At 48.6% G+C, this 27,005-nt stretch overlaps 1 protein-coding gene across 1 annotated transcript in view; it reads left to right on the top strand.

The window, feature by feature from the left end:
* EXD3 (exonuclease 3'-5' domain containing 3) overlaps nucleotides 1-27,005 on the top strand; it is a 202,236-nt gene that overhangs the window by 57,254 nt on the left and 117,977 nt on the right. Inside the window, exons 17-19 of the mRNA XM_074161367.1 lie at nucleotides 3,772-3,942; nucleotides 10,640-10,693; nucleotides 12,382-12,513. Coding sequence (XP_074017468.1) covers nucleotides 3,772-3,942; nucleotides 10,640-10,693; nucleotides 12,382-12,513 — 357 coding nt within the window. The remainder of the gene's footprint in view (nucleotides 1-3,771; nucleotides 3,943-10,639; nucleotides 10,694-12,381; nucleotides 12,514-27,005) is intronic.

Raw genomic sequence — 27,005 nt, 5'->3', positions numbered from 1 at the left:
TTTGTCTTCGCAAGATGTTGTTGCAGATCTCTGGGGCAGAACCCAGCTCACCTTACTGGTAGAAACGCTCCTTCCGCATTTCCTCAGTGGTGCGAGTTTGAATTCTGGGGCCTAGATGTTGCATCAATGAGGCTTCAGAACTCTGACTTCCTTACTTTTGATTTTGACTGAGCTTCTACGCTTTGGTTTCACATTGGGAATTCCTCCTTTATAGTGTCCAGAGAGGTCCGCAAGGTTAAAAACAATCAATCAAAAAAGTTTTTCTGCTGACAGCATGTCTCTGTCTCCCTGCCACCACCAGCTTCTCCATGGCCTCCCCTGCAAGGTGTGCTGTGGCAGAGCCTTAAAACTCCACTGGCCATAACTTGGAGCTGTGCATCTCTGCTAAAATATCTTGTAACGTGAATGTCCCTTTCTCTTAGTAATAGACTTTTTACTTTTAAGATGCAACCATCTGGTTTTTTTTCTGCACCTATGAAAACATTAGCAGAAAACCAGGGTCTTTTTATTAAATGAGAAGACTCACTATCATAGAATCATAGAATGGTTTGGGTTGGAAGGGACCTTAAAGACCATCCAGTCCCACCCCCTGCCCTGGGCAGGGACACCTCCCACCAGACCAGGTTGCTCAAAGCCCCCTCCAACCTGGCCTTGAACCCCTCCAGGGATGGGGCAGCCACAGCTTCTCTGGGCAACCTGGGCCAGGCTCTCACCACCCTCACAGCAAAGAAGTTCTTCCTGAGATCTCATCTCCATCTCCCCTCTTTCAGTGTAAAACCTTCCCCCTCGTCCTGTCACTCCACACCCTGATCAGGAGTCCCTCCCCAGCTTTCCTGAAGCTCCTTTAGGGACTGGAAGGGGCTGTGAGGTCTCCCCAGAGCCTTCTCTTTTCCAGGCTGAACCCCCCCAACTCTCTCAGCCTGTCCTCACAGCAGAGGGGCTCCAGTCCTCTGATCATTTTTGTGGCCTCCTTTGGCCCCTCTCCAACAGGTCCATGTCCTTCCTGTGCTGAGGACTCCAGAGCTGGACACAATACTCCCGGTGGGGTCTCACAGGAGCAGAGTAGAGGGGCAGAATCACCTCCCTTGCTCTGCTGGCCACACTTCTTTTGATGCAGCCCAGGATGTGGGAGGCTTTCTGGGCCAACAGCGCACGTTGCTGGCTCATGTTGAGCTTCTCATCCACCAAGATCCCCAAGTCCTTCTCCTCAGGGCTGCTCTCAATCCATTCTCTGCCCAGCCTGAGTTGTGCTTGGGATTGCCCTGACCCAGATGCAGGACCTTGCACTCGGCCTGGTTGAACTTCATGAGGTTCATATGGGCCCACCTCTCAAGCCTGTCCAGGTCCCTCTGGATGGCATCCCTTCCCTCCAACGTGTTGACCGTGCCACACAGCTTGGTGTCGTTGGCAAACTTGCTGAGGGTGCACTCAATCCCACTGTCCATGTCTCCGACAAAGATGTTGAACAGCCCTAGTCCCAGTACCGACCCCTGGGGAATGCCACTCATCACTGGTTTCCACTTGGACATTGAGCCATTGGCCGCAACACTTTGAGTGTGGCCATCCAGCCGGTTCCTGATCCACTGAGTGGCCCATCCATCAAATCCATGTCTCTCCAGTTTAGAGACCAGGATGTCATGTGGGACAGTGTCAAACACTATGCAGAAGTCCAGGTAGTTGACATCTGTTTTTCTCCCCCTATCTACCAATGCTGTAGCAGCATTGTGGAAGACCACCAGATTTGTCAGGCATGAATTGCCCTTGGTGAAGCCATGTTGGCTGTCACCAATATCTTCCTTATTTTCCATGTGCCTTAGCAGAGGTTCCAGGAGGATCTGCTCCATGATCTTCCTGGGCATAGAGGTGAGACTGACCGGCCTGTAGTTCCCCAGGTCTTCCTTTTTTCCCTTTTTGAAAATGGGGGTTATGTTTCCCCTTTTCCAGTCGGTGGGAACTTCACCAGACTGCCATGACTTCTCAAATACTACGGAAAGTGGCTTGGCAACTTGGCTGTGTGGATACACTATGGCTGTGTATCCTTCTGAGCAGTCCCAAATGTGCATTTGGCTCCTGAAGTCAATACTTCCTTCCATGGTTGGACTGAGATGCTATTGATTATAGCCATCTTTTCAGGATCCTCCTTATCAAGTGTATGTAAGTGGACAGTTTCCCATTAGTCTTCTCCAGGCAGTATAACACAAAGCTGCTCGGTCGTTTCCTAAGCACTCTGCGTGCCTGGGAATATTGTATGTTACAGCAGATCGCACTGACCGCTGCAGAGAGGGGAAAAGTAAGTACTGCAGGCTTGAATTACCTTGTGAACTCATGGGTCATCTTTGTGTTCTGTACAGCCAGATTCATTAATGAGAGGTAATTGGTAAAACCTGGACTGGGACTCAACAAAGCAGACTTCTTCTGACTCTGCATCCTGCATGACTCCAAGCTCTTTCCCAGCATTTCCTGGTCCGCTATCTGAAGTGGGGCTAATGACACTATTCTCCTTTATAAGCGTTTTGCTCTCTGCTGGCATGAAACGTGAGAAAAAAGCTACATATGACATTGCTGGCCATTGAATAAACACTAGCTAAGGGCCAGCTGCTGCTCCTCTACATCTGTTCGAACAACAGCAGCACAGGGTTAGCGTCTTCCAACTCCCTCAGCATCGAAGGCTCAGCTTGACCCTTATCACAGCACTCTGGTGTCCCCGCTGCATCCACCAAGGTCCTTGTGGGAGCTGGTGACAGTCCAGTCTGCCCAGTGCCGCGGGGCTTTGAGTGTGTGTACCAGCTTCAGGGACGTGCATCGTCACAGGGACTGAGCTCAGAGCTGAGCCCGTTCCCTCGGTCAGTCCAGCTGTATCTGCACGGTGTGTCCCGAGTCAGTCTGCGTGTGTCTGTACAGTGTGCACGTGGTCAGCTCGGGTGTATCTGCACAGCGTGCCCTCTGTCAGTCCAGGTGTATCTGCACGGTGTGTTCTGAGTCAGTTCGGGTGTATCTCCATGGTGTGCCCATGGTCAGCCCTGCAGAGCTCATTGCAAAGCTGCAGGAACTCTGGTTCCAGAGGCAGCGTCACCCTGCAGAGGTGGTGCCCGTGTCCTTCACTCATCCCACCTGATGCAAGTTCCTGGAGGAAAAGCTGAACATTGGAGGTTCCTTAATAACTTCCCTTCTCCATGAATTTAGCTATTGTACTTCTGGGAGCCTCCCAACGACAAAGTCTCCAACTGCAGGAACTCCCCCAGCAGCAGATGTTTGAAATAAAATAAACAGAATTCAGGCACTGCCTATTTTAAAGCTTCCGAAGATAAGAAAGCTGATGTGGTTGCTTCATCTACCTGTTTCTCCCTCTCTCTGTCAGATCCCCTTCCCAATTCATAACTTTGGCACATATATATCAATTGCATCTAATTCGACAGGGGAATAGCAGTGACTTCGTGAAAATCAATGTCTGTAGAGCATGGAAGGCCAGGTTGGCATTTCTCCAGGGAAAGGCTGCAGAACCCCCGGTTGGGTGGCCAGCTGGCCAGAGGGTGAATGGCTAATGAAGAATTGGCCCCATCACGTGCTGCTTCCTGCCCTAGTGGGAGGTGGGCCATGTAGAAAGACACGAAGGAGGCACTAGAGGTGTTGCAGAGCATGGGGGAAACTGTAACACGGGTGGCAAGGGACAGTTGGGTTTGTCGTGGCGGGTGAATGCGGGGAGGCAAAACACAAATGCCCTGGAAGTCAGCTTTCTGTTCTGCTGCTTACGGATCTCTCTCCTTTCCGCAGCAATGCACGGGAGCTGACAAGGAGCTCCCGCGTCCCCCTGCTCCCATCTCCCCGAAGGAGTTCAGTGTGGTCTGCGATAACATGCTGCAAGGCCTGGGGCGCTACCTCCGCTGCCTCGGGGTGGATGTCCGGATGCTGGAGAATGAGGATGAGCACAGGAAAGCTGCTGAGGTTAGTCCCAGGAGGGTCTGTCTGTGTGTGTTCATGGCTCCCACCTGTGCTCCTTGGAGAAAACCTGCTGCTTAGGGAGTACCTGTGCTGGTTCCTCCCTCGCGCCGAGCGGGTGGTGGGTTGGCAGGGGCTGCCCCTGCCCGTGCTGAGCCCCAGTTCTCTGGTCCGGCCTGAGAAGCTGTGCCGCCTGTCAGCTGGGGTTATCCGGTGCCTACGGCGGGGTGTGAGCTTGGTTCTTCGTTTCCAAGAGATGGGAGGTGAGCAGAGAGCGCCGGGATCTCAAACTTTACTTGGGTCCATGTGTTTGTGTCGTTGAGAGCTGGGATGTTCAAGTCATTAGAAGAACACAAGCAGAGCCTAATGATGTGACCTGCGGTCTCAAGTGTCTTTGGTGGGGAGGTGGTGGTAACAAGACAAAAAACAGAGAAAGGAACCCCAAATTCACTCTGGTTTCTAATAGACCTCATTTGGGGCTAACAGGGGAGCTGTTTGCCTGCCTTGTGCCTGGGTCAGTTGAGCAGAACCATAATCAAAAGATGGCTGTTCAATATGAAAGGCGAAATTTCCATCGTAACTTGCCGTATGACGTCCTGGCTGGCTGCCGTCTTGTGAAGTGACTCAAAGGTGATCAGCCACAACTTGCAGTGAAATGTTTGGGAAAGGAAGAGTCTCTGACATGCGTGGGGACAATGAACATTGATCTGGGCTCCCATAACAGCTTTGACCCCCTGCCTCTCAGAGGAGAGACACATGCTTCCTCATTTCAGACATATTTCTCCTAGGCCAGAACTGGAGATATCCAGCCCACACAGTGAGCTGCTATCAAATGTGCACTGATCACCCGGCCTGGTGCACAGGATGTTTCCTCTTCAGATGTCTGCTTGGCCTGCATCCTGAGCAGGCTCTAACTTCTGCAGAAATAATTAATATCTCATCTCTGCCAAACTTGCACAAGTCATTTAAACAAACTCGCTCTCACTGCCTCCCCCCAGAGCCCCGTCTCCACTTCTCGTCCCGATACCTTATCATGCTACGGACAGGATGTTTGACATTGCTTTCTCTATGGTGACCGGACAAACATCCTTTCACTATCAAAAGCCTTTGGAGTGTTACTGTATTGCAGAGCCTTTGATCTGTGGTTGGATAACCAAAGATAAAAATAGACTCCTCCCACCCTGCTTTATATCTGGCTAGTCCTGATTTGAGAAGAGTTGAGTATTGACCACGCTACGCCCAAAAACTTGTAAATGTTATTGCAAAGGCCAGGAGAAAGGTTTGGATCCTGGTGTCACTGAGTACAAGACAGGGAATTCGGGGGTTGTCCCAACATGGTCTCAAACTAGCGTCTCCAGGAACACCTAAGAGTTAGTGTTTGGTCTTCATTAAAGTCATTTCAGTAAAATGATTTATCAGCCATATTACACATCTCCAGGTGCCGAGAACTCCTGAATCACTGGGCATTTGCTCCTTGGTGTTCTCATTCTTGTTGCTTGTTAAAGTGACTTCAGGTATTAGTAGGCCACTGGGTCTTGTCCTTCACCCTCTGTTATTTGAGATCAAACTTAAAAGCTTTGTAGGTTGTGCTTGGGCAGCTAAGGATTTTTTTTTGTTTTTTTCTTTTAGACTAATGCCTAATTGGTGGCTGTAATCGGTTTGTAATTGGTTTGAATTGGTTTGAAAAACCCCATTCCCAGGGTTGACACTTGAAGTGTCCTGGGTACTGCTCTGTGTTGTGCTGCTCTTATTGGCTAAATGTTTTATCTTGGACAGCAGTTGTCATGGCAGGTTTATCTTGGACAGCAGTTGTCATGGCAGGTTTATCTTGGACAGCAGTTGTCATGCCAGATGTGCAGTCTCAGGTCTGCCGGCCCGTGAGAGCAGGACCTCTGACACCACGAGCCTGTGTATTCCCTGCTCGCCCGTTCTTAGCTGCTGTGAGATGACACCAGTTTGCATTCTGGGAATATAATGATGCCATTTAATTAGGAGTTGACTGGAGAAGTAACTGAATAAAAGTTAAGTGCCGTAAGTGCAGACACAGAAAATCTTTAAAAATGGAAAAATAGTAGAAATTTGTGCTGAAAATTTCTCTGGTTAAGTCTGCCCTCGTGTTGAAGGGAAAGAGCTCACAGTCCATCCTTACAAAAACATTTTAGCCTCTGTTCATGAGCCTCTCTGGGAAGAGCAGCTTTGTGTCCAAATACAGGTGCTGTGTCGTTTTCCAAGTCTCATTCGGTGGGGTGGCAGTGACATTGTCACCGTGTTGGGTTTGTATCCGAGCTGCTGGGGCACGATGCACACAAGTGTTTGGCAAAGCAGGTTTGCAGCCGGGGGCTGAGATTCGCACCAGATGTGCTGGACGAGCTCCTTTATCTGACTGCAGCAGCCTGTGCATCGAGAGCCAGGGGACTCACCACATGCTGTCCCTGCCGTGTCCCTGCCCGGCAGCACCGCTCCCATCCCACTCCGTGGGGAGGAGGCCCTTCTGGAGGGCTCAGGCCCAAGCTGGGCTCCCCACCGTTTGTAGAATGGGGAGACCTCTCTGGAGAAGGGCTGTAGGGATCACTGATGGCTTCTGACTCCATCCCAGGGTAAAGAATGACTCCATCTGGTAAAGAGCACAGAGATTCGGTCTCTCTCATCAGCATCCTTCTGCATGTGCAGCTGCTGTTACTGGGGTAACCCACCCTTTGCATTTGCGCTTACTCCTATAAGCAACATGTTATTTCAAATGAATACTTTTTTTTTATTTGAATCATGTTCTATGCCTGTTGTGTTTCTAGCCAGGTCTTCCAGCTTGTCTTCTTGCAAACTTCTCTTTGCAGAGAATCTTAAACCTGTCTTTTGGGCCTTCTAGATGGATAATTGGAAGGAAGTGGGAAAGTTTCAATGAATGTTTCTCTTTTCTCTGAAATTTTGCAGAATCAGGTAGAGTAGTGGATGCTTCTCTCACTAACCTAAAGGTTCACCCACCAGCCTGAGGTGACTACAGTAGATCTTACAATGTTGAACTTCAGGAGTGGAGCAGAAGCTTGTAAGACAATGTTGGTAGTTTCTTTGGTCACTAATTTCTAAGAAGAGTCTTGGTGGAATCTCAAAGCCCCTTCAGTTGAGTTGTGGGTTGGTTTGTTTTATTTTTTTAATGGACTGTGCTGTTGGTCTTCAAAATAATCCTCATCTCTAAGAATAATTTGCACACGAAGGCAAACTTGGTGTCTTTTGAAGTGTGATAATTACCAGAAGGCTGGTAGAACTGGCTTCCTGCAGCTCCCATGGTGTAGAAGGTTCCTTGGAAGGTTACACCTACTTCCCCAAACCTCCAGGTGAAGGAGCGAGTCGGAGAGGAGGGCCAGGCTTGGATGGATCTCAGGAGCTAGTCGGAGCAATGCGCACCTGGATCTAAATTGCGCTGGACTGGTTTGGGGCCATGGAACACAAAGGGGACTTCTACTACTGCAGTGAGCAGAGCTTCATGTAATGGGGGAATCTAATCTCTGATCTCGTCTCAGCTTTGAATCTCTTTTTCCATATTTTTGATGTAAACCACAGTCTTCAAGTTTGCTAGTCTTTTTACCTCCCCACCAGTCTGTGGAGTAAATTCACAGAGGATAGATGAAGAACTCTTCTGCCTTTAAGATCAAGACTTTGCTTTTGATATTTAGTCAGCAGGAGGAGAATGTCTTTCATTGGACACCTTGATACAAATGGGTCTGCATTAAGAACCAAAATAGAATCGATGGGTTTGGTCTGGTACTCAAGGCCACTTTACGAAATCATGCCATAATTCTGTGCAATTTACGGTTTTCAGGAATGCTGAAGAGATGTCTGGGTTGAAATACCAGCAGCACAGCAAGTGCGCTGCAGGACTGAGTGTGTTCAGAACTGTTAAACTCTTGGATTACTGTCTGTTTTAAGAGAGTCTGAGATAGCAGGTAGGGGCTAGGGTTGGATTGAGGCTTGTGATCCACTTCTCTAGTAGCTCCTTGTCTGGGTGCTTTTCCAGCACGCATCCTGGAGCAGATAGATGCTTTCTGTCCCTTCCCTTTCTGTCTGACTGGGACCTTGCTGGCCTCGGCTCAGGATCACTAGTTCTCCTCTGCAGCTGCAGGGGGGTCACGGCTTTGCCTGGATCACTGCCTTCCAGAGGGAGCACTGCAGTTTGCCTCTTCCAGGATGTGTAGCATTGCCCAAGGTGTGTCATGCACGGCCTTAGGCAAATTTTAAATGACAAAGCTAAAGCCTTGTGCTGCTGTTTCTTGAAACCTTCTTTGGCCTTAATTCAGGATGCTTTAGGTTGTCACGAATCATTCTGCCGCTGGTGCTGGCTTCGAAACACAGGGGCTCTGTCTGCCCTCTCTCCTCAGTCGTTGCCCTTCCAGGTCTCTCTCACAGTAATTCATCTGAGTTCCTTCATCTCTGCAGGATGACAGTTGGCCGAACAGACAGGCATGTTAAGGGCTAAATAATAATACTGAGTTATTAGGGAGTGCTTTCTATCCAGAAGGTCTAAGCCTTTTCCAGAGGAAGTTGATATTATCTTTTTAATAGATTGTGAAACTGAGGCCAGTGCCCTCTCTGCAGCACTTGGGATGGAGCACAGGTTTCTGACACCCACCCCAGCATGCTGCTCTGGTCGCTCTTTTCCTTTTATTTGCATCTCCGAGCACGTCTCCCGCCCGGTCCCAGTGCTGCCTTCCACGAGTTCTTTCAGACAAGAAGAAGGAGTTGTGCCCTTTTCTCCAGCACGCATCCTCGGTGGTTTCAGTCAGATGTGTGCTATCACATGGCTTTCCTGGCGCTGCGTGCTTCTCCCAGTCCTTGTTCCAGAGGCGGAAAAACATGCTGGAAGAGTTACTGCTTTTCTCCTTTTTATTTGATGTTCTTTGCCTGTCTCTGCAGAGCCATTTAGATAAGGGGATTTATCAAGCTTGAACTAATTAACCCTGGATGCAGGAAGTCAGAATGGAGTGTTCCAGCTGTGAAATCCTCAGACTTACCCTGAAGCACACATGGGTCTGAAGGAATTTCACATCTCTTTTCCCTTGTCGGCAAATCACTGTGGTGAACTTTTGCTGTTGCCTTGCTGGGCTTCTCTCGCTGATGTGCTGTCAGGCTGGGTTTGTCGTCGGGGCTGTTCAGTCACCCAAACGGCGAGTAGCAGGATCGCGTGCAGCACAGGGTGTCTCTGCTGCCACTTTAAGGTTCCTGTTCTTGGAGGTTTTTTCCTTTATTGAGAGAGAGGGTTGATTTTGGAAGAAATCCGGTAATTTTGCCTGTAGGAAGATGCTTTAGAAGTTGCTGCCAATCGCTTTCTCCATGCAGAACTGGCAGCCAAAGAGTGACTTCACAAAAAAAAAAAAAAGGGAGGGAAGCGGCTACCTGAAAGGTCAAGACAGGAAAAAAAGGGTTGCTTGGTTGACTGGATGGGGAGTCTGTGTCTTCAGAGCCTTAGGTCCGGTGGGTCTTAAGAGAATAGGTATCCAAGCCAGAGTTTAAAACTCTTGGTTTGTTTTTTTTTCGGTGTTCCCTGGCTGTGCTGGGTGGTGTCAGACTGTCTGGGAAGTGCAGGAGGACTCTGATCCCAAATGTGTCCTCCTGCCAGGGCTAAAGAGTGATCCAGAGAGAGCTTCTGAAACTCTGATCCAGAAGAGAGACCTCCGTGACACACATCTGGAAACAGTGAAAAATACAAGGGCTTCCAAGAGAATCCAAGCCAGAGAAGAGAAATAACCTCATGCCTACCTCGAAGTGCCAATCTCTTGTCAGCACCAGCAGAGCTGAAGCGCTGGTTCACATGGGAATCCTCCCATTGCTATGGCCATGAAACTCTTTCCCTCCTGCAGGAGGGGGTGAAGGGCTGGGAGGGAGCGATGTCATTTAATCATATGAAGATCAGTCACACTTTCATCCTTGTGAAGAATTACAGTTCCAGATTTAGTTTCTCCTTTTGGCACCAAACCATTTGAAAGCGTCTCTTACGCTATTGCAAAGGTCAGAAGCGCGGGTAACGAGTCCCCTGATAATGCAGCGCAGACCTTTCCCTTGAAGGACAAGACCTCTGATAAAAGCACTGCGAGTCAGGAGGTGATAAACTCTAAAGGAGATGTTCTTTGCAGCCTGGAAAGGTGCATAATTTCTGTATGTCTGCTCTTGGGCTGCTGGGAGAGTAACACCGTCTTATCTTTAAGGAGCAGAGTGAGCATCGTTCTGCTAATGCCTATGAAGTTTGCAGACACATTTAATGGTACATTTTTTTGCTGGAATTACCTGCTTAGGTTATTTTTTCCTTCCTCCCCTGTGCATTGCTGTGCGAACAGAACTGCTTGCTGCTTTGTGAACCAGACTGGGGAAACAGAAATTGTCTGGGTTAAGAAAAAAAAAAAAAAAAAGAAGAGAGAAAGGATTTTGATAGGGTTATTTCAAGGTGGATTGGTTCCCTGGGCCATCTGCAGTGCAGATGCAGGAGTAGCTTGTTCCAGCACATGCGAGGCAAGGCGGGTGTTGGCAGGGAGGGGACATACAGTGAGCGAGTGATACCTTGAGCTGCTGTTGAACCAGACCCAGATGCTCTTGGCCTAGTGCGTGTCGATGCTGGAAAGACTCGATATCGCCAGTTCATGGTCTCTGCTTTGACTGAAAGCTTGAATCCAGTGTAACTTCAGCCCATGTTCATTATGATTTTTACTGTTTTTTCCAGATTGCCCGACAGGAAGGAAGAGTCATTTTAACCTCTGGACTCCCATATCAGACTGTAAGTGTTCAGAGCTTCTGGCATTTTTCTGGCATTGTATCATTGCGTGGTCTGGGATGTGCAGTGTAGCGAAGAGGAAAAGTCAGATGTGAATGCAACAGCTGGCTTGGCTGTTTTCATGTTTTCTGCACTAAAAACTACATTAAGGGTCTTGAGAGGTTTGCTGTTCTGAATGACCAAAGCTCAGGGTGAGATTTGTTTTATGCTCCATGCATCGGTGGGGAGAGTGACTGCTCTCCTTTGGGGGCGGGGGTGGAAATCAAGCCAAGCAATCCAGAACAAAGTGTTTCTGTTTGGCCTCACTGGCAGGTGAAAGGCAGCTCAATTCCCATGCTCTTTATCACAAAGATTCTTGTTTACTGACTGGCTCCACACTGACATAGTTTCAAAACTTAAAGATGTTCCTTCAGGCTTGGAAGGCAGAGAATAGGAGCCATCAAGCATGGGTCCTGCTGGAAGCTGTAGAGGTTTCGTGTTCCTATAGATACGCAGAAAAACCAAAGCAAACCCCAGCCTTACCCTCCGCACCAGATGTTCAGAGCCCTTCACGAGACACACTTCAAAACAGAGTGTTGGTGGGAATGTGCCGAACCTGTGGAGCCAGCGGTTGCAATGTTACGGTGCCTGCTGCAGGGCTTTGCGCTCTTTTACTGCCCAAAAGCTCATTTTGAAGAGTGAAACTGTTCTGAATTACACACATCAGCCAGGGCAGGACTTCTTTGGTACAAATTGAATATAAAAACTCCAAACAACCCAAGTAGCTAGTTGGAACATTAGCAGAATGTGGGTTGCTGATTTCCTACGTAATGGCTGAGCGCTGAAGAACGCTCCCCTCGTGGTGACACAGCGAGGCCAGAGCAGACGTGCCACGCTGCAGGTTCCTCACCCAGACTGCGATTGATGTAATGGGTAATTCAGCATCCAGCACAATCTTATTTGGCAAAGCCTTAACTTCAAAGTGCTGTGTAGAAATTGCAAAAGGAAAATCGCTGCTTCCCAGTGTTCGATACTGTCCTGGGAAATGTCTGGTTCCCTTTGTTCCTTTGCCTTTGTGTGCCCCACGCGAGGACTCTGCTCAGAGCCTTCACTTCCATGCAGCGGATCCCACCTCGCTGTGAGTACCCATCGTGTTCACAAAGATGTGTCGGGAACCCCAGCGCTTGTTCCCAGATACAGGTTTCTCTGCTAAATGCGGGACAAACATCAAGGGCCTGTCCACATCAGCCACTTCAAATTCATTGGCCATGAGTGAACTCCAGGTGAAGTGGTGTATACACTAGAAGGGTTGAAGTGGTAAAACTGTCATCGGACGTCATCTCCATCATCGTGCTTTTGCATACTGTGTGTGATCTGGCCAGCTCTCATGTGAATACTGTGATTAAATTTGGTTTCCTCTTGCTGCCCCTGTCAGTACCACCCCACCAAGCCATAAGTTGAAGGGGACTTGGGCAGTCATGTTTCAGATACATATATAAAATGCTTTGGTGCTTCAGTAGTCTCAGAGCTTTTGCAGCAGTGGCTGAGTGTTACATTGACAGTTGTGCTTGTTAGATCAAAATTTAGACTGTAAACACTAACTCCAAATATTATTTGTAATTAAAGCCAAACCAGGTGTAGTAGGAAAAACCCCACGGATCATGATGCATGGAGTGCCTCATTTATTGTCTTCTACCGCTTGTCTTTTGAAGCTCCAGTCCCAGGTAGGAGAAGGAAGGTGTTTCTCTGTGAACTGTTCAGAAAAGGCAAAAGAACAGGCCCTGCAGGTTCTGAAGCACTTCAACGTTCAAGTGTCCCTGGCCGATATCTTCAGCCGCTGCCAGGTAGGACAAGGCTTGTTGGAGCTCAGGTTCCTGCTGGCTCAGGCACCGCCACGGCTTTTTGGGCCTTGCACTTGGTGTCTCGTACTTGGTTCCCAAGATTTCTGCCTGAGCTTTGGCAGCACCTGGCAAAGCCAGAGGAGCCGTGAGGGTGCTCCCACCCGCCAGAGGTGCTGCTGGCTGAGCCAGGGGAGCAGAGGCCCTGTGTCTGCAGCGTGCTAGAAACTCGGCTGCTTTTCTGATTTTTGGTGCTTGGCGTGTGTTTTGGCATTGACTATCACGGTTATGCTCTCTTTGTTGCTGAGCTCTCTGTCTAGGACACATGCTGTTTTAATTACAAAATGTGTTTAATTATGGCTCTGTGATTCTGATAACACTTAATTACTTTAATAGGAGGATTTTTTTTAGGACTGTATTTTTTTCAGAAGCTATTAGGTTAATTCATGTCCATGCTAGTTGATGACTCCAGATTGTGTTTGGCACTGGATATCTGTGGATTGTTTTTAAGAAGAAGTTTTAATTGTGTTAGCTCAAATCTCCATCTCTTCCAATTTCACTCTTGTATTTGTTACAGTAACACGCTGAAACCTATCCCTTCAAAAACGGTAATATAAACCAAGTTGCGACTTCAACATCTCTCATCTTATCAGTGTTTAAAGAGAGAAAAAAAAGAAACTGCAAATCTAGCTAGAAAAGGAGCTTTCTCTTAGGAATAAACAAGCCAGCTGAGCGCTTCAGCGGAGCCCGGCTCCGTGCCCTTTGGTCGAGCTGGTGGGGTCTCCTGGCCCAGTGGAACTGCACAAGGGGTGTAGGAGGAGCAGTGACTCCTGAGAGAGCGCTCCAGAAAGCATTTTCGAGACCTCTGCTCATAGCTGGTGTCGGTTGTTGAAACTCTATCTGTAACATAGAGAAAATGAGGGTTGTCCAGCTGTGCAGGTTGTCTGTAGAGGAGACTGACGTAACACCGTGCAGATTGGATCGACATAATATGGGCTGATCTTACTTCAGGATAAATGTATATATTCAGATATAAGATATTGTGTTCAGTCTTGTGGTTTTATTGTTCCGAGAACAGATTGCAGTTGTTACAGAGTGACACGCTGGCTTCTTTGCTATTGAAAAAAAAAAAAACCCTTTAAAAAACCTTGTGGATTCTCCAATTCCCGGAGATCCCATAAAATAGCAGCGTTCTTCCTGATGGTTGTTGAAATGCCACAAGAATAAGAAAACACAAAAAGCCACACTGCCTAAAACTCTGTGATATCTGTAATAAATGCAGCAGACTGTGCATCGTATGGTATAAAACTGACCCCTTGCCCGTGATCTGGAGTCTGGAACTGTTTAACTATATGGCTTTTTAGTACATGCTGTCTTAGTTTACAATATAAATAGGGGTAATCAATCTGGCTAAGAATATATACTAAGTGTTCTCTTACTTCCAGGAGAAATGCCTTCCCTGTAAATTGTGGTGGTAGAACAGCTGCATCTTTTATACCGCTCGGCATGGGAAGATGCAATTATTTGTCAAACTGCTCTGTGTCCTGAATCATGTATTTACCTACATTTAAGGCTTTGGCATTTCGGAGCTGATTTTGTTCAGCTGTCCTCTGCAGACTCTACAGTCTTGGCTAAGAGGTTGCTGTTGCTCTCAAGGAGAATTTCGGCATTTCCAGCCGCCTCTCCAGGTGGTTGCCCGGACATGTTTGGGGGCGAGTGGCGGGATGGAGCGTGCCCTGGACCGTCAGGGAGTATTCACTGCCCACGAAAAAAATGGCAAATTTCTGCTTTTATAAGGGTGCTCTGGGGCCACCACGGCCATGAGAGACTCCAGTGCTTCGTTTGCAAGTTCTTTCCAGCACGTCCTAATTCTCTGCCAACTTAATTGGCCTTAATTAGGATGGAGGCTAGAGCCTTGAACTGCTGATCTGTGCCTTCCAGGCTGCCTGCTCTGGGCTCCAGCTGGGTTGCAGACCTCAGGGCCTGCAGACAGCTCTGAGCTTTGCCACCTCCTTGCAGAAACGTGTATTGCTGGTGGGTGAGGAGGGTTTGGCTGTCCCTGTGCTGGGGACCGGTGATGGCAGGAGAGATGGGGCCTTCAGAGCACCTAAGAGCTGGGCAGGAGGAGGAGGACGGGTAACACCAGCAGTGTGCCCAGGTGGCCAAGAAGGCCAACAGCATCCTGGCCTGTATCAGGAACAGCGTGGCCAGCAGGAGTAGGGAAGTGATGGTGCTTCCATACTCAGCACTGGTGAGGCCTCACCTTGAGTACTGTGTTCAGTTCTGGGCCCCTCACTACAGGAAGGACATGGAGCTGCTGGAGCACGTCCAGAGGAGAGCCACCAAGCTGGTGAGGGGTCTAGAGAAGAAGTCATATGAGGAGAGGCTGAGGGAACTGGGCATGTTTAGTTTGGAGAAGAGGAGGCTGAGGGGAGACCTCATTGCCCTCTACAACTGCCTGAAAGGAGGGTGTAGAGAGGCGGGTGTTGGCCTCTTCTCCCAAGGGAATAATGACAGGACCAGAGGAAATGGTCTGAAGTTGCGGCAGGGCAGGTTTAGATTAGATATTAGGAAGAATGACTTTACTGAGAGAGTGGTCAGGCACTGGAACAGCCTGCCCAGGGAGGTGGTGGAGTCGCCATCCCTGGAGGTATTTAAGGAATGTGTAGCTGTGGCACTTCAGGGCATGCTCTAGTGCCCGAGATTGTTGGGTTGGGGTTTTTTTTGTGTGTGTGTGTGTATGGTTGGACTCGGTGATCTCAAAGGTCCCTTCCAACTATGAAGATTCTGTGATTCTGTGAACACCTATTCATAACCCAGGCCACTCTCCTTCCTCCCCGTCGTGGAGCTCCGGTGTCGCACTGCGGGCCCGGCAGCGGAGGATGGCCCTGCCGTGCTGGGAGCGCTGGCGATGGTTATCGGCTCCATCAGCTGCTGCAGATAAGCGTTTTGTGTGTGTCACAGGAAGCAATGTGGCATCCTGCCTGCCTCTCGCTGTCTGGTGCAGCGAGGGCTTGTTTTGTCTCCTGGGCTTCTCTTCTATAAATGATTTGAGTCAATATGTCAGCAAATATTGTTGCTGTAACAATTAATGCGTGTAGTGCAGAGCACACGGTAAAAATAGGTCCCAATTCAATGTTGTACCCAAGATTGCTATAAAATGTTTCCTCTGTCAGCTCCCTCAGCAGGGATGGACGGTCTCTCTTTTGCAGATATAAAGAATGGGCTTGCTTTGTAACCCTGCCAAAATACTGCCTTTTTCTCTTAAAACAATGGCAAATACCGGTTACCTCTGTCTGACTTTGAGTAGCAAGTGCACGGAGAATTTCACCCATGGGCTTCAAGGCTTTTCTGCTTTCAGTTGTGCTGGGCTTCAGCTTTATTGCTCTGGTGAAAGGCTCCCAAAATGGAGACACTGCTGGCTGCGTCAGTGGTGGCCACATGTGGTCTTCTCATTGATGTGTCTCTCAAGTGCTGCATCTTAAGAACTCCGTGATGGTCCTGGAGAAGACACCACTACACAGCAGCTTTAGCCAGGCTGGTGTTACCTGTGGTGAGGAAGGTTTTAGGGGGCCTGGGTGGACATAAGACAAATTCCATCTTCTGATGACATGCAAAAAAAAACCCAAGAGGTCATATGTTTCCTAGCCTTAAAATCTTTGAAATAAATCCATTCCCTGTATTTGAAATGCAAATGTCTTTTGTCTGTCAACTCTGCACACATTTGAATACCCTGTATAGGGCTTTTCTTCTTTTCAGATATCCAAAAGTAGCTCCTTCAGAAACGGGTGATGTGAAACGCATGCTGAAGGGTGTTCTTACATGATATATTCAGCACATTGGTCCCTTACAGCAGTCGGGAAGATCTTTGTGGAGTTGTCAGGGGCTGTTGTGAGCAGCTTTAGGGTCAGCTGCCAAACTGGCTTGAGTGGGAGAGAGTTCAGTGATGTCTCTGGAGGATCAGTGATCCTCTGCTCAGGAGGGTCGACAGCTTGGGCGAAGTTCTAACACAGAACTTGCATTTAAGAAAGAGAAAAACAAAACCTGCTGAAGAAGGTGACCTACGGGATGGCTACAGTTATGGATACAAACATCTGACAGCCAGGTTGTTTTATAGGGGGTTGAAATGTGGCTTCTCTCACAGGTTGGTCCATTCAAGGTGGAGGTTGTCTCCCACCCTCGCTCAGATGTGGTGTCAGTGCATGGGGCATGTCTGCCTGCTCTGACACTTGCCTATGGCCTGGTGGGACAGCAGGAGGACACAAACTCCATTCCAGACTCCTAAAGAAACACTTGGAAATGGCCATGATTTGGCAGATGTTGCCTGGATGACTCACTTGGCCTTTTCCATCCCACTTTTCTGTGCCATCTGACTGAAGACCCCTCTGGAGCGGTGAAGGCCACATCTGCTGGCCCGGCCGTGTGCGCAGCGATGCCTCTTTGCTGGCTGCTCTCTCGGTGAGCCCGAAGTGCCCAGGACGGTTTGCTCCCTTCGGCTGAGGTACAGTGTCTGGCCAAGTGACTTCTTGTCAGTGAAAAAACACTTGTGTTGAAGAAGATAAACTCAGGAAAGGGGCTGGCAGCCCCCGTCTGTGAGTAACGCTGTGCGGCACCGACAGGCTGAAGTTATGGTTTGAGTGGTGATAAACTGAGCAGATAAACAGTGCAAGTTGTTAGCTTTAAATCTTCATATCGCAAATGTTTGTCACGACGGTTTGAAGGGAAAATGGTGTGTTCAGTGTTGCACAGGATCACGATAAATTACTTGTTTTAGAAGAACCTCGTTGCTAAAGGTTCATAACTCTGCTGTAAAATCCTTGCTGGTGTGAGGCTTTGCAGAGAGATTTGGAGCCAGGAGAGCCTGACTGTCCTCAGAAAAGCCAAGTTGTGCTTTACTTGAAAGCGTAACTGCTGCTCAGCTTAATTTTGAGTCCAAAGCTTTGCTCTGGTAGGAGAGAGGGAGTGGGCTGGGGACCTGTGTCCTGCGGTGTGACCGTGCCACCCCCTTCCCTCCCTTGGGCTTCTCCTCCCTTTCCCACCCTCTCTTTGCCGTGACCCTTCAGCCTTTCAGTTGCCCGGGCAGGGACCCTGTTTGAGCAACACTTACCGCAATGGGAGGCTGCTCCCAGGTAAGGTTTCGAGGCTTTCCTGCAAGGAAAAATGATTGCAATTATATCTCCTGCAAAAATAAATACGTATGGAAAAAAAAAAAAAGAAATCTCAGGCTCCAGCTGCAGTTTCTGCAACTGAGCAGCCCTGCATTTATTATAGGATTATGTGCAAATTCAAATAGGTTGTCTCTTTCACTCCACTGAATGCTCTGATCCTAAATAAGCAAATTACATCACCTATTCTGATGTCCTGTTTAACTTATGACCTCAGCCTGAGCGCTGCAGGATGTGAGAGATAGCTGCTTTATTTCATTGTCTGGAGATCTGATATCTCTCCTCCCCCCCCCCCCCCCCCACCTTCCCTGCTCTTTCGGTTTCAAAGCTGCTCACCCCAGCCTTTTAGAAAGGTGTTAGCATGGGATTAGGAGTAGGCGGGGAGCGGGGGGGGGGGAGGAAGAGAGGAAACCACCATTTTTTTTTAAATTAGGTGCAAAAGCATTCTAACAGTTGCAGCAAATGTTTCTGGTTTTTTGTGGTTAAGGTAACGAATTTCATCACTGCAAAGCTCATCATGTGCAAGCTGAGTTACACAGAGGGAGCCCAGTATGGAGCAATCCATTTAGCAGGGACAAAGAAAAAGACCTTATGATTAGATGAAAAACCCTGTGCTTGGGGCACTTTGCGAGAACCTTTGAAGCCAGCCTGGGAACTCTGGCAATATTAGTCGATAATTAGTAATATAGATCCCTCAAGCTGTCGTCTAGGTTGAAAATGTGCATGTCTCTCATGAGCCTCTGTCACACCAATCTGATCAGCAGGCTTTTTTGTTCCTTTTATGTGGCTTGCTCTGTCGGTCCAGATGATGATGAGAACTGCCAGACATCATCTTTCTCACTAACTTGTGAGCCGAGCAGCTATCTCCCTGCTCTGGCATGTCATGGAAGTGGGACCAGGGCAATTTTGTTTTGTGGTCACCTTTCCTGGCCCGGGCAACAGTCATTTTATTCTTTTAAACGTACCAGTTGTCCTTCCCCATGCACAGCGAAAAATGAATAGAATTTAAAGGCTACGTATTTCGTAATTTTTCAGACAGCGAGGGATTTGTCTCAGGAGTTGCTTAGGACAAAAAGCATCTGCGACTGCGCTGGGGCTGAGGCGATCATCAAAGAATTTTGAAAAATGTCAGTTCTCGGAGCCCACATTTCAGCTTATGAGACGCTTTCCACCACCATAGCATCGTGTCCCCATTTACTTCCTTTCAGCCCTGAAATCTCTTTGGAAAGGGCTGTGTCACCATCTAAATGAAGAATTAAGAAGGGTCATGTGCACTGGATTTTGTCGACTTGGGAATGCTGAGAAAGAGAATATCATTTTGAAATCCACTGTGGTTTAATAAAAGGTTCATCCATAGGATGCAATTTGTCAGCGCCTACAGGTCAGGAAAACCTGTGATTAACAGCATCTGTGGTTTCCCCAGCTGCGAGTGAGCTGCTCACCAGCCCTTCACCCCAACCCAAAACTCAGCCCTGGGCCTACCCACTCCGTAGGCTGTGATTTCTTGCTTCAGAGTGCGATTGTTCAACACAAAGGGTAAGGCCCTCTTAATCTTTTTGTTTATCCTGGGCTTGGCAATTTAGATGTAATCTGCAACTTGCGCTGCCGAGGCTCTGGCCAGGAAGCACAGCTGGTATTATTCTGCCTCTACAGACATTGTTGAGGGAGCAAATTGACCTCAAAAGGTACTTGTCCCAGGACTGTCTGAATGTGAGCATTCACTCGTGAATGCACCTTCCCTGCTCAGCGGTGCATTTGCAGGGACGCAGCTCTTTTGCTCTGGACTGGCTCTGCAGGATGGGTTTGGGATAATTTGTCGCGGCAAATTGTGCTCCCTTCGAGTCTCCAGTTGAGATTTTTACTTGCTGGTCCCTAAGGCTTCATAAACTGTAATGAGACCTCGTGGCGAGTGGTCGCTGCTGTGTGCAGGGACATACCGAAGCCTCCTCCACTGGGGATCCCCGCGGGAGCTGTGAGCCCCGGCTTGTGGGTGCGAGGCAGGGGGGTGGGCAGCATGCCATCCGTACCGGCTCCACCGTGCGACTCCCAGGAGTGTCACCAGCACCAGGGTGGGTACAGCACCAGTCCTGCAGAACTCCCAGCCTGGGACCTGCTTAGCCCTGTGCTGCTGCTGCCCGGAGCGCCCCAAAACAAGGGCTTGGCTGGGCCCAATTCTCAGCGGCGAGCCCAGGGAGCGCTGCCTGGTTCCCACAGACTGTACACTTCCCTGCCAAGATTTCAGTATCTTCAGAAATTCAGTGGAGCATGAAGGTCACAGCAAGGGAAGAATGACAGCCTGAGACTTTTTTTTTCCCCTTTCACCAGCTCGGAGCAGACTGTTGTCTCTCTCGCATGTTGACTGTTTTCATAGGGTTAGCGTGAAGTTTATGTTTTACACAGACCAGTGGAAGTCAGATATGGGAATGCAGCAGATCAGCTGTGTTTCTTCAAGGAAGACGGTCTCATGTTGCAGACTTTCTTTCTCAGTGTCTGCAAAAGCTTGATTTCCAGTGAAATTTCCTTTACAGATCTTTGTCTTTAGGTTCTCTTTGTGGACGTATGTGAGAGACTGTACCCGAGGTTTCAGTTTGTGTATTTATTTCCTTTCTCTTATTTTCACTTGCAAAACTGCAGGCGGATATTAAACTTTGGGGGGAGGGGGAGGAGGAGAAGCTGTTAATTTTTATGGTGTTATGTATTACAGTGCTCAAAATGATGATGCCAATTAGCCATTAGAGGCCAAACCTCAGCTCACAGCAAATGTTTTCTTTTGAGGAAGTAATCTTTATTCCTGGGAATCAGTTTTGTTCTCCTGGGCTAAATGCAAGAAAGGTATGAATGTGTGTTTTTTCCTGGAGGGCAACAGTAGCTGGAAAAATGCTGGTTTTAGCCAGTGGAAACAGCACAAGCAAACAACGATTGGCAGGGAAAACAGCACTTGTATTTAGAGTAGCACAGAAAAGAAGACACAATGCAGTGCAGAGTAAATGTCCTTTTATACAGTTCTGTATAAGGCTTTTTCTTCCTCTCGTGGGTTTGGACGGATCGTGAAGTGCATCGGTCAGCAGCGATGCTGGGGCACTGGGAGAAAGTACTGAAAGGTCAGTGGGTGACAGTGATGGAGTGACTGTAAGGAGAGCAAAGAACTCTCTGGAGAAGGCAGTGACACAGCTATAACTCCCATGTGTCCCAAAGAAACCGTCCCCATGTTTTCTCTCAAATGTCATGAGAAAACAAGAGATTTGTAGCCAATTTAAGTTCTGTTGGTTTCCAGTCCCCTGTGCCTCCTGAGGTCAGAGTTCACTGTATTGACTGTGTCAAGAAGTCAAAATTCCCATGTTTTATACAATGTGGAGTTTCTCCTCGTTTTTGACATTGGTGCCCTTATAATGCTCTTTGTTTGTATGTCATGGTAAGGATGGGATGTCCAGCTCCCGGTGTTTGAGTGGCTGTATATTTATACTGGTTGGTTCTCAGGATGGTAATCCTACATATAAACCAGCCATACAGTCAGTGGGTCTTGTTATTTAACGAGAGACCTTGTACGTTGGAAGTTAAATAATGTCAGAGTTCGTGTTTTCACACTGAAGTGACCAGCTTCTTTAGTAGATCAGGTGAAGTGCATTGATTTCAACCCATCCTGAAGGCCTCCAGACCTTTATTTTCCCTTCATAGATCAGGAAGATTGAATAGCGTTCGAAAGGAGCCTTTCTTCTGAACAGTTTGATGTGGGCCGTTGGGTAGCACAGGTAGTATCACGGAGTGTTTTCCCAAATCCTGTGGAGAATCCTGCACCAAACCCTTGTCCTGTTGTTGCAAATGCAATTGAATCCTGCTCTGCTTTGTGGGGAATGAAGGTTTTGCCGTCACCCAAGATTTGCAGTGTTCTGGGCAGCTGTTAACGCCAGCAGCAGAACTTTGTTCCATCAGAAGAAAGTGGGATCTCGAGGCAGTTTTGAAGCCTTCACCTGAGTCAGTGTTGTACACGGAGCTGCACGTGCTTGGCTTCATTGTAGAATTTGCCAGATTTGTAATTGCTCGACAGCATTTATCTGAAAACCTTTAGGCATTAAACTGTATAACTTCCTATTGGCATAAAATGAACTGTGTGTTATTCCTAGTATTAATTGTAGATGCACCCCACACCAAAACCGTGCATCTGTGGCCCCCTGTGGGATTCCAGTACCTGATTTCCCTCTGTACTGTATTCGGTACCTGATTTCCCTCTTCATCTACTGCCGCGAAGGCATTTCCAGCTAATGATGACAATGGTAAAGAACATATGTAGCGTTTGGGCTTTTCAAGAAGACCTTGTCCCCATAAGGTGCGTGTGGTCTAAATGACTGACTTGGTGTAAGAGACCATTTTGTGTTTGTGTGAACCCAAGGACCCAAAGACCGTACAGTGTTTCAGAGACAGAGGCAGGTAAAGCAATATCTTGATGAAAAGAGAAACAGAAAGCTTTTAAATGAGTTTCTTATTTCATACATCATGTCAGTCTTGAAGAAGATGGTATTTTGCAGTTATCTTGATGAAATACATCTATATTGTGTGCTGTGAGCCCAAGGGAGGATTTTGCTGATGCTGTCATTGAATCAGTCATTTAGAAGAGGCTCAGCACAAATTTTTCTCTCTCATCCCCCAAGAAGGCAATAGAAATCCCTCGGTAGTGGGAAGGTTTTTATAGTTGAGAGCATGCTAATCTGGAACAGTCTCCCGATGGCACAAGCTCTTCTCTTCCAGAGGGCAGCCCAGAACCCTCTGGTTTCCTGACACCAGGAGGATGACAGCACAGGAGTTTTGGCAAAGGTGGAAAACGTAGCATTCAGGGCATGCTGCTTCTGAGTCATTGTGTTTTCTCTGGACAAGTGGATTTAAATGATTTGCCTGTCTTAGTTCAAGACACACAGTCTGAGTTGATCATCCTTTTGTCCGGGGAAGTGCTGGGGGAGGATGCAGGTGAAAGCATGTTCTCCCATCCCCAGGAACTTCTCCACTCCTACCCCCACCTTGGCTTTTCTCTCGGTGGTTTCTGGGGAGCTACTCCTACAGAGGCATTTTAGTGACGTAGGAAAATATCCTATGTTTAAGGTCAGCACAGCCAGGTTTATTTTCTAATATATTTTCTAACTGCCCCTTAAAATGACTGTTGTTACATTCAGGTCTCTTGCAGCCAGGAGGGTGGCCCAACACCCCTTGTCCCCTGGTCACTTGTCCCTCCCTTATGTTTGCAGCTCATGCTTGGGTTAGGGGGCACATGGGGACCCAGATGTTGAGACTGATTGGGCTGAAATGGCAGTTCCCATTTGCAGCTGGATCAGCACTTTGTGCTCACAAGGGACCACTGGAGCAAGTTAAATCTTGGGCTACCTCCTGCAGACCAGTTCCAGGGCAGTGCCCCTGCCTGGAGCAGCGAGTCCGTGTGTCCTGCGGAGATGTGGGCAGAGCACTGAGCTCTGCAGCAGGGTTTTCATTTGACAGTCTAATTTCGTGGAGTTTAAAGAAGGGGAGATCACTGAGCTGGGTCCTGCAGGAGGAAATGAGCCGGTGGTTGAAGAGAAGGAAGTTGGTGACAGAGGAGTCAGAGGAGGAACACGGTTCCCTACAAACAAGGTCATGTGAATGGCTGTTTGGTGACAGGATGGAGTGATCGATGTGCAAGGATAATAGGTCACTGGGGAGTCAGCCTGAAAGCTGAAGCCTCTCGAAATGTGTGGGACATTGTGGAAAAGAAAGTTAAAAAGACATCAAGTGAAGCCAGACAGCTTCTTGCACACCAGCCTGCCTTGCAGCCCTGGCCAGCGTGCTTCCCTGGGCTTGCTTTTGTACACCCCAGTTTCTGAGTGTATAAATGACCTGAGCACTAAAAAGTTGTTTGTGATTCCTTCTGTGCAGACACCGGCCTGAACCGGAGGATTGAGCCTTTGCTCCCAGGAGTAAACCCATCCCGCAGCAGGGACCAGCCAGACCATGGCCAGTAAACCCACCCTGGCCCTGGCCAGCCTTCGCTCTGGCTGCCTTCTGCCGTTCCTCCCCCGAGCGGGGCCTTCCCGGGATCAGCGGCATTTAGTGGCATTTACTGGAGGGCTCAGATTACCCCAGTGAAAATAATCGGTTATGCAAAGTTACGCTGTTTAGATTGGGTTTCTTCTGTGTGGCCAGTGAGGTGTGAAAGTCAATCTGCTCCGCAAACCCTGAGGGCACTTTCTCTGTGCTGATTTGATATGATACCTTCGGGGTTTGGCTGGTGGGGAAGAGCTGGCCCTGGGTTCAGTTCAAAGGGACGCAAACCCCCAGTAGTTACGGTGGGACGGGGCTGGTGAGCAGCAGAGCGCTCCAAACCCCAGCCTGGCAAAGTGAATGGGTCACCTGAGAGGGGGGTGTGAGGTTTGGGTCTTGCTGGGGTTGCAGAGCCCTTCGGTCATCTCAGCCAGAGAAGGCTGATGAGGGCAGTTCATGGCTTCCGACTGAATAGTCTTGTTCATGGTTTTGTCAGTGCATTGCTCTTCACAGGTTCATCGTCATGGTCCATGCAGTAACCAACAGGGTAATTAGTAAACTCTCATGGTTAGGAGAAGGACTTACTGTAGCAGGAGTGTTTCGTGGTGTCCATCTTACACTTTTTTCATGATCGTCTTCCTTTTCTCCCTGATAGAACCACAGGTTCAGAGATCCAATGCAGAAAAGTCCCTGTGGACCAGCAGCCCCTCCTCACCCTTCCTGCCGAACGTGGTTTCCGTGTCGTTCCTGCACAGAGACATGGACTCGCTCCCAGTTTGAGCTGGTGTGTCATCCAGTGGGGGGGCTGTGGGTGACCGAGGGGGTCAGGCTGAAACCCTGAGCTGACCTGCCAGTGTGGCTCTAGACCCTCCGCCTGTAAGATCTCAGCGATGGCACGTGGTGGCCGTCCTAAGGGGATTGCTGGCCTCTCACTGGTGTTCACTGGAGGATCCCAAGTGTGAGGGATGGCCCAGGGGTTGCTGCCTTGGCCAGGTAACGCAGAACCCGTGCAATGGGATCAGGACGGAAAAGCAGCACATGCATCTTTAAATCAGTGTCAATTTATGCCGTTGCTGATCTGTGACTTACCGCAGTATCATTCATATTCAGCTTTAGTGCCAAAAACAATACTCAGCTGCTTTCTTACTTCTTAATGAAAAATACCTCTTTAGGGCTTCTTTGAAGTCCCCACCCCTGAAAATCCCCGCTATATTGTCATCATTGTTACTGTTAACAGCCCCTGCCAGTATCGGGAGCCTTTCCTGACAGATAGCTCTGCAGGGGCTTTGTCCGACCCTTCAATTCAGCCCCATACTATAGACAGTTTTAAATGGCTAATGACGGGCCTCCCAGGGGATTTCTGCCAAACTCTCAAAGACCTCCCAGGTTTGAAAGTGGCAGGGTGTCCTTTTCCCGGGGCCAGCCGCAGGAGGAATGCACACAGTCAGATTCTCCTACCTAAGCTGCATCAGCCAGCTTATTTTTTCAGTTGCAAAGACTCATCCATGCGTATATAGCTGGTTGCTTAGCAGAGGAGAGATAGCTGTGTCAGTAGAGGACAAGGAATAAATAGAGGAAAAAGGTTAGGTGGAAAGCATCCCCGCTAATTTGGGGTATTATTGCATTTTAACATTGAAAATATCCTTTTTGCAGGACGTAGAAAAATATGAAAGGCTTTGAAAAATTAAGCCAGGATCTGTATCAGAGGTGCAACAGAATTCATTCTTGCGCAGTGTGCGGGGATGGTACAGTGATATTTCTGGGATACAAACTGGAACGTGAATGATGTCTAAATGAGCTGGGCTCCTTTTTCAGAGGAGAGGCCGAAACCCACTTGAGGATCAAGACTTGAGGTCTGTTGGAAATGGGACTGGGACTGATCACTTGTGCCGTGATTTCGGTGTAGGGTGACGCTGCTGCAGATGAAGCTGTGCCTCTGGCTCCCCTCTCCCCTGCCCCACTGCCCCTCTGAGCCCCCCTTCTCCCAGCACAAACCCTTGTTTAACTGTGGGGTCGCTGGATCAGGGAACTAATCCCAGTTGAAACGGACCTGTCAAAACCAGATGGTTAATTTTAACCCGGCTCAGTTCCCCAGTCTGGTCCACTCTGCAGCTGCCCAGATGTGCATCTGGGCGGGGGGGGGGGGGGCAGAAGCCTCCGCTGGGCCAGCACGGGCTTACACTGGCCAAAGCCCTGTGAGCCCAGAGCTGAAAGAGCTCAGGCCAGCGCTTCAACAGCCGTTGGCTGTTCTGTCCCAGCCAAACGAAGGGAATTTGGCTGGTGCCGCGCAGTGTGCCAGAGAGGGGCTCACTGGGGTGGGTGGCCTGTCACAGGATCGTAGAATCGTAGAATCCCAGGTTGGAAGAGACCTCAAGGATCATGTAGTCCAACCTTTCTTGGCAAAAGCACGCTCTGGACAATGGCCCAGCCCCTGTCCATCTGGATCGGAAAAGTGTCCAGTGATGGGGAATCCACCACTGCCCTGGGGAGATTATTCCAGTGGCTGATTGTTCTCACTGTGAAAAATCTTCCTCTTGTGTCCAGTCGGATTCTCCCCAGGAGTAACTTGTACCCATCACCCCTCGTCTTTTCCATGTGACTCCTTTTAAAAAGCGAGTCTCCATCTTCTTTGTAGCCACCCTTACTGAAGCATGGTGTCCTCCGTGGCTGTCCGGTCTCGGCTCAGGAGATGAAGCCACAGCCTGTCTCAGCTCTACCCTCTTAATATCCTTTTTTTTTTTTGACCCTTCTGACAGTTCAAAATCTGGTTTGGTTCAAACTTGATCTTCAGCTTTGTAAATGAAGTGCGCAGTCGAGTGGGTGCTTATTCCCGCGTAAGCAGAAACCCTACCATTTTGATCAGCTCGTAGCTGATGTGCACCGTGCCGCAGTTTGGCATCATGGCTGAATACAGTTCACGGCTTCTGAGCACATTGCTCAATTTAGTCCTAGTGAAAAGGGCTCCTCGGGGATTAGAAAGTGTATTTCCCAGAGAATATGTAAGAATTGATTTGTTGCTTGTGCTTGCTCTACCAAATGCAACTAAACTTTTCCTCCTGCTAAAGGAATCAAAATTAATATGTTCTCTTCTGTATTCAAATAATTATTTTTTTCACTGAGGGGAAAACTGCCACCTCTCAAAGTGATGCTGTGCCTTTAACGAGGCTACTGTTGTACAGAGAAGTTGAAGCTTCACTTGGCCTGAATGAAAACCTTGATGCGTGTTGCTGAAGAGAGGAAACTGGTGGTGGATGATTTACTTGGAATGCCCTACAGCAATGGGGTTATAAATGAGGAGGGGAAGCACCAAGAGCACTGAGATCTGAACCAGAG

The sequence above is a fragment of the Numenius arquata genome, chromosome 19 (genome assembly GCF_964106895.1).
Source record: "Numenius arquata chromosome 19, bNumArq3.hap1.1, whole genome shotgun sequence".
NCBI classification, from domain to species: domain Eukaryota; kingdom Metazoa; phylum Chordata; class Aves; order Charadriiformes; family Scolopacidae; genus Numenius; species Numenius arquata.
The sequence above is the reverse complement of the archived record's forward strand: the minus strand, read 5'-3'. Positions and strand labels throughout refer to the sequence as shown.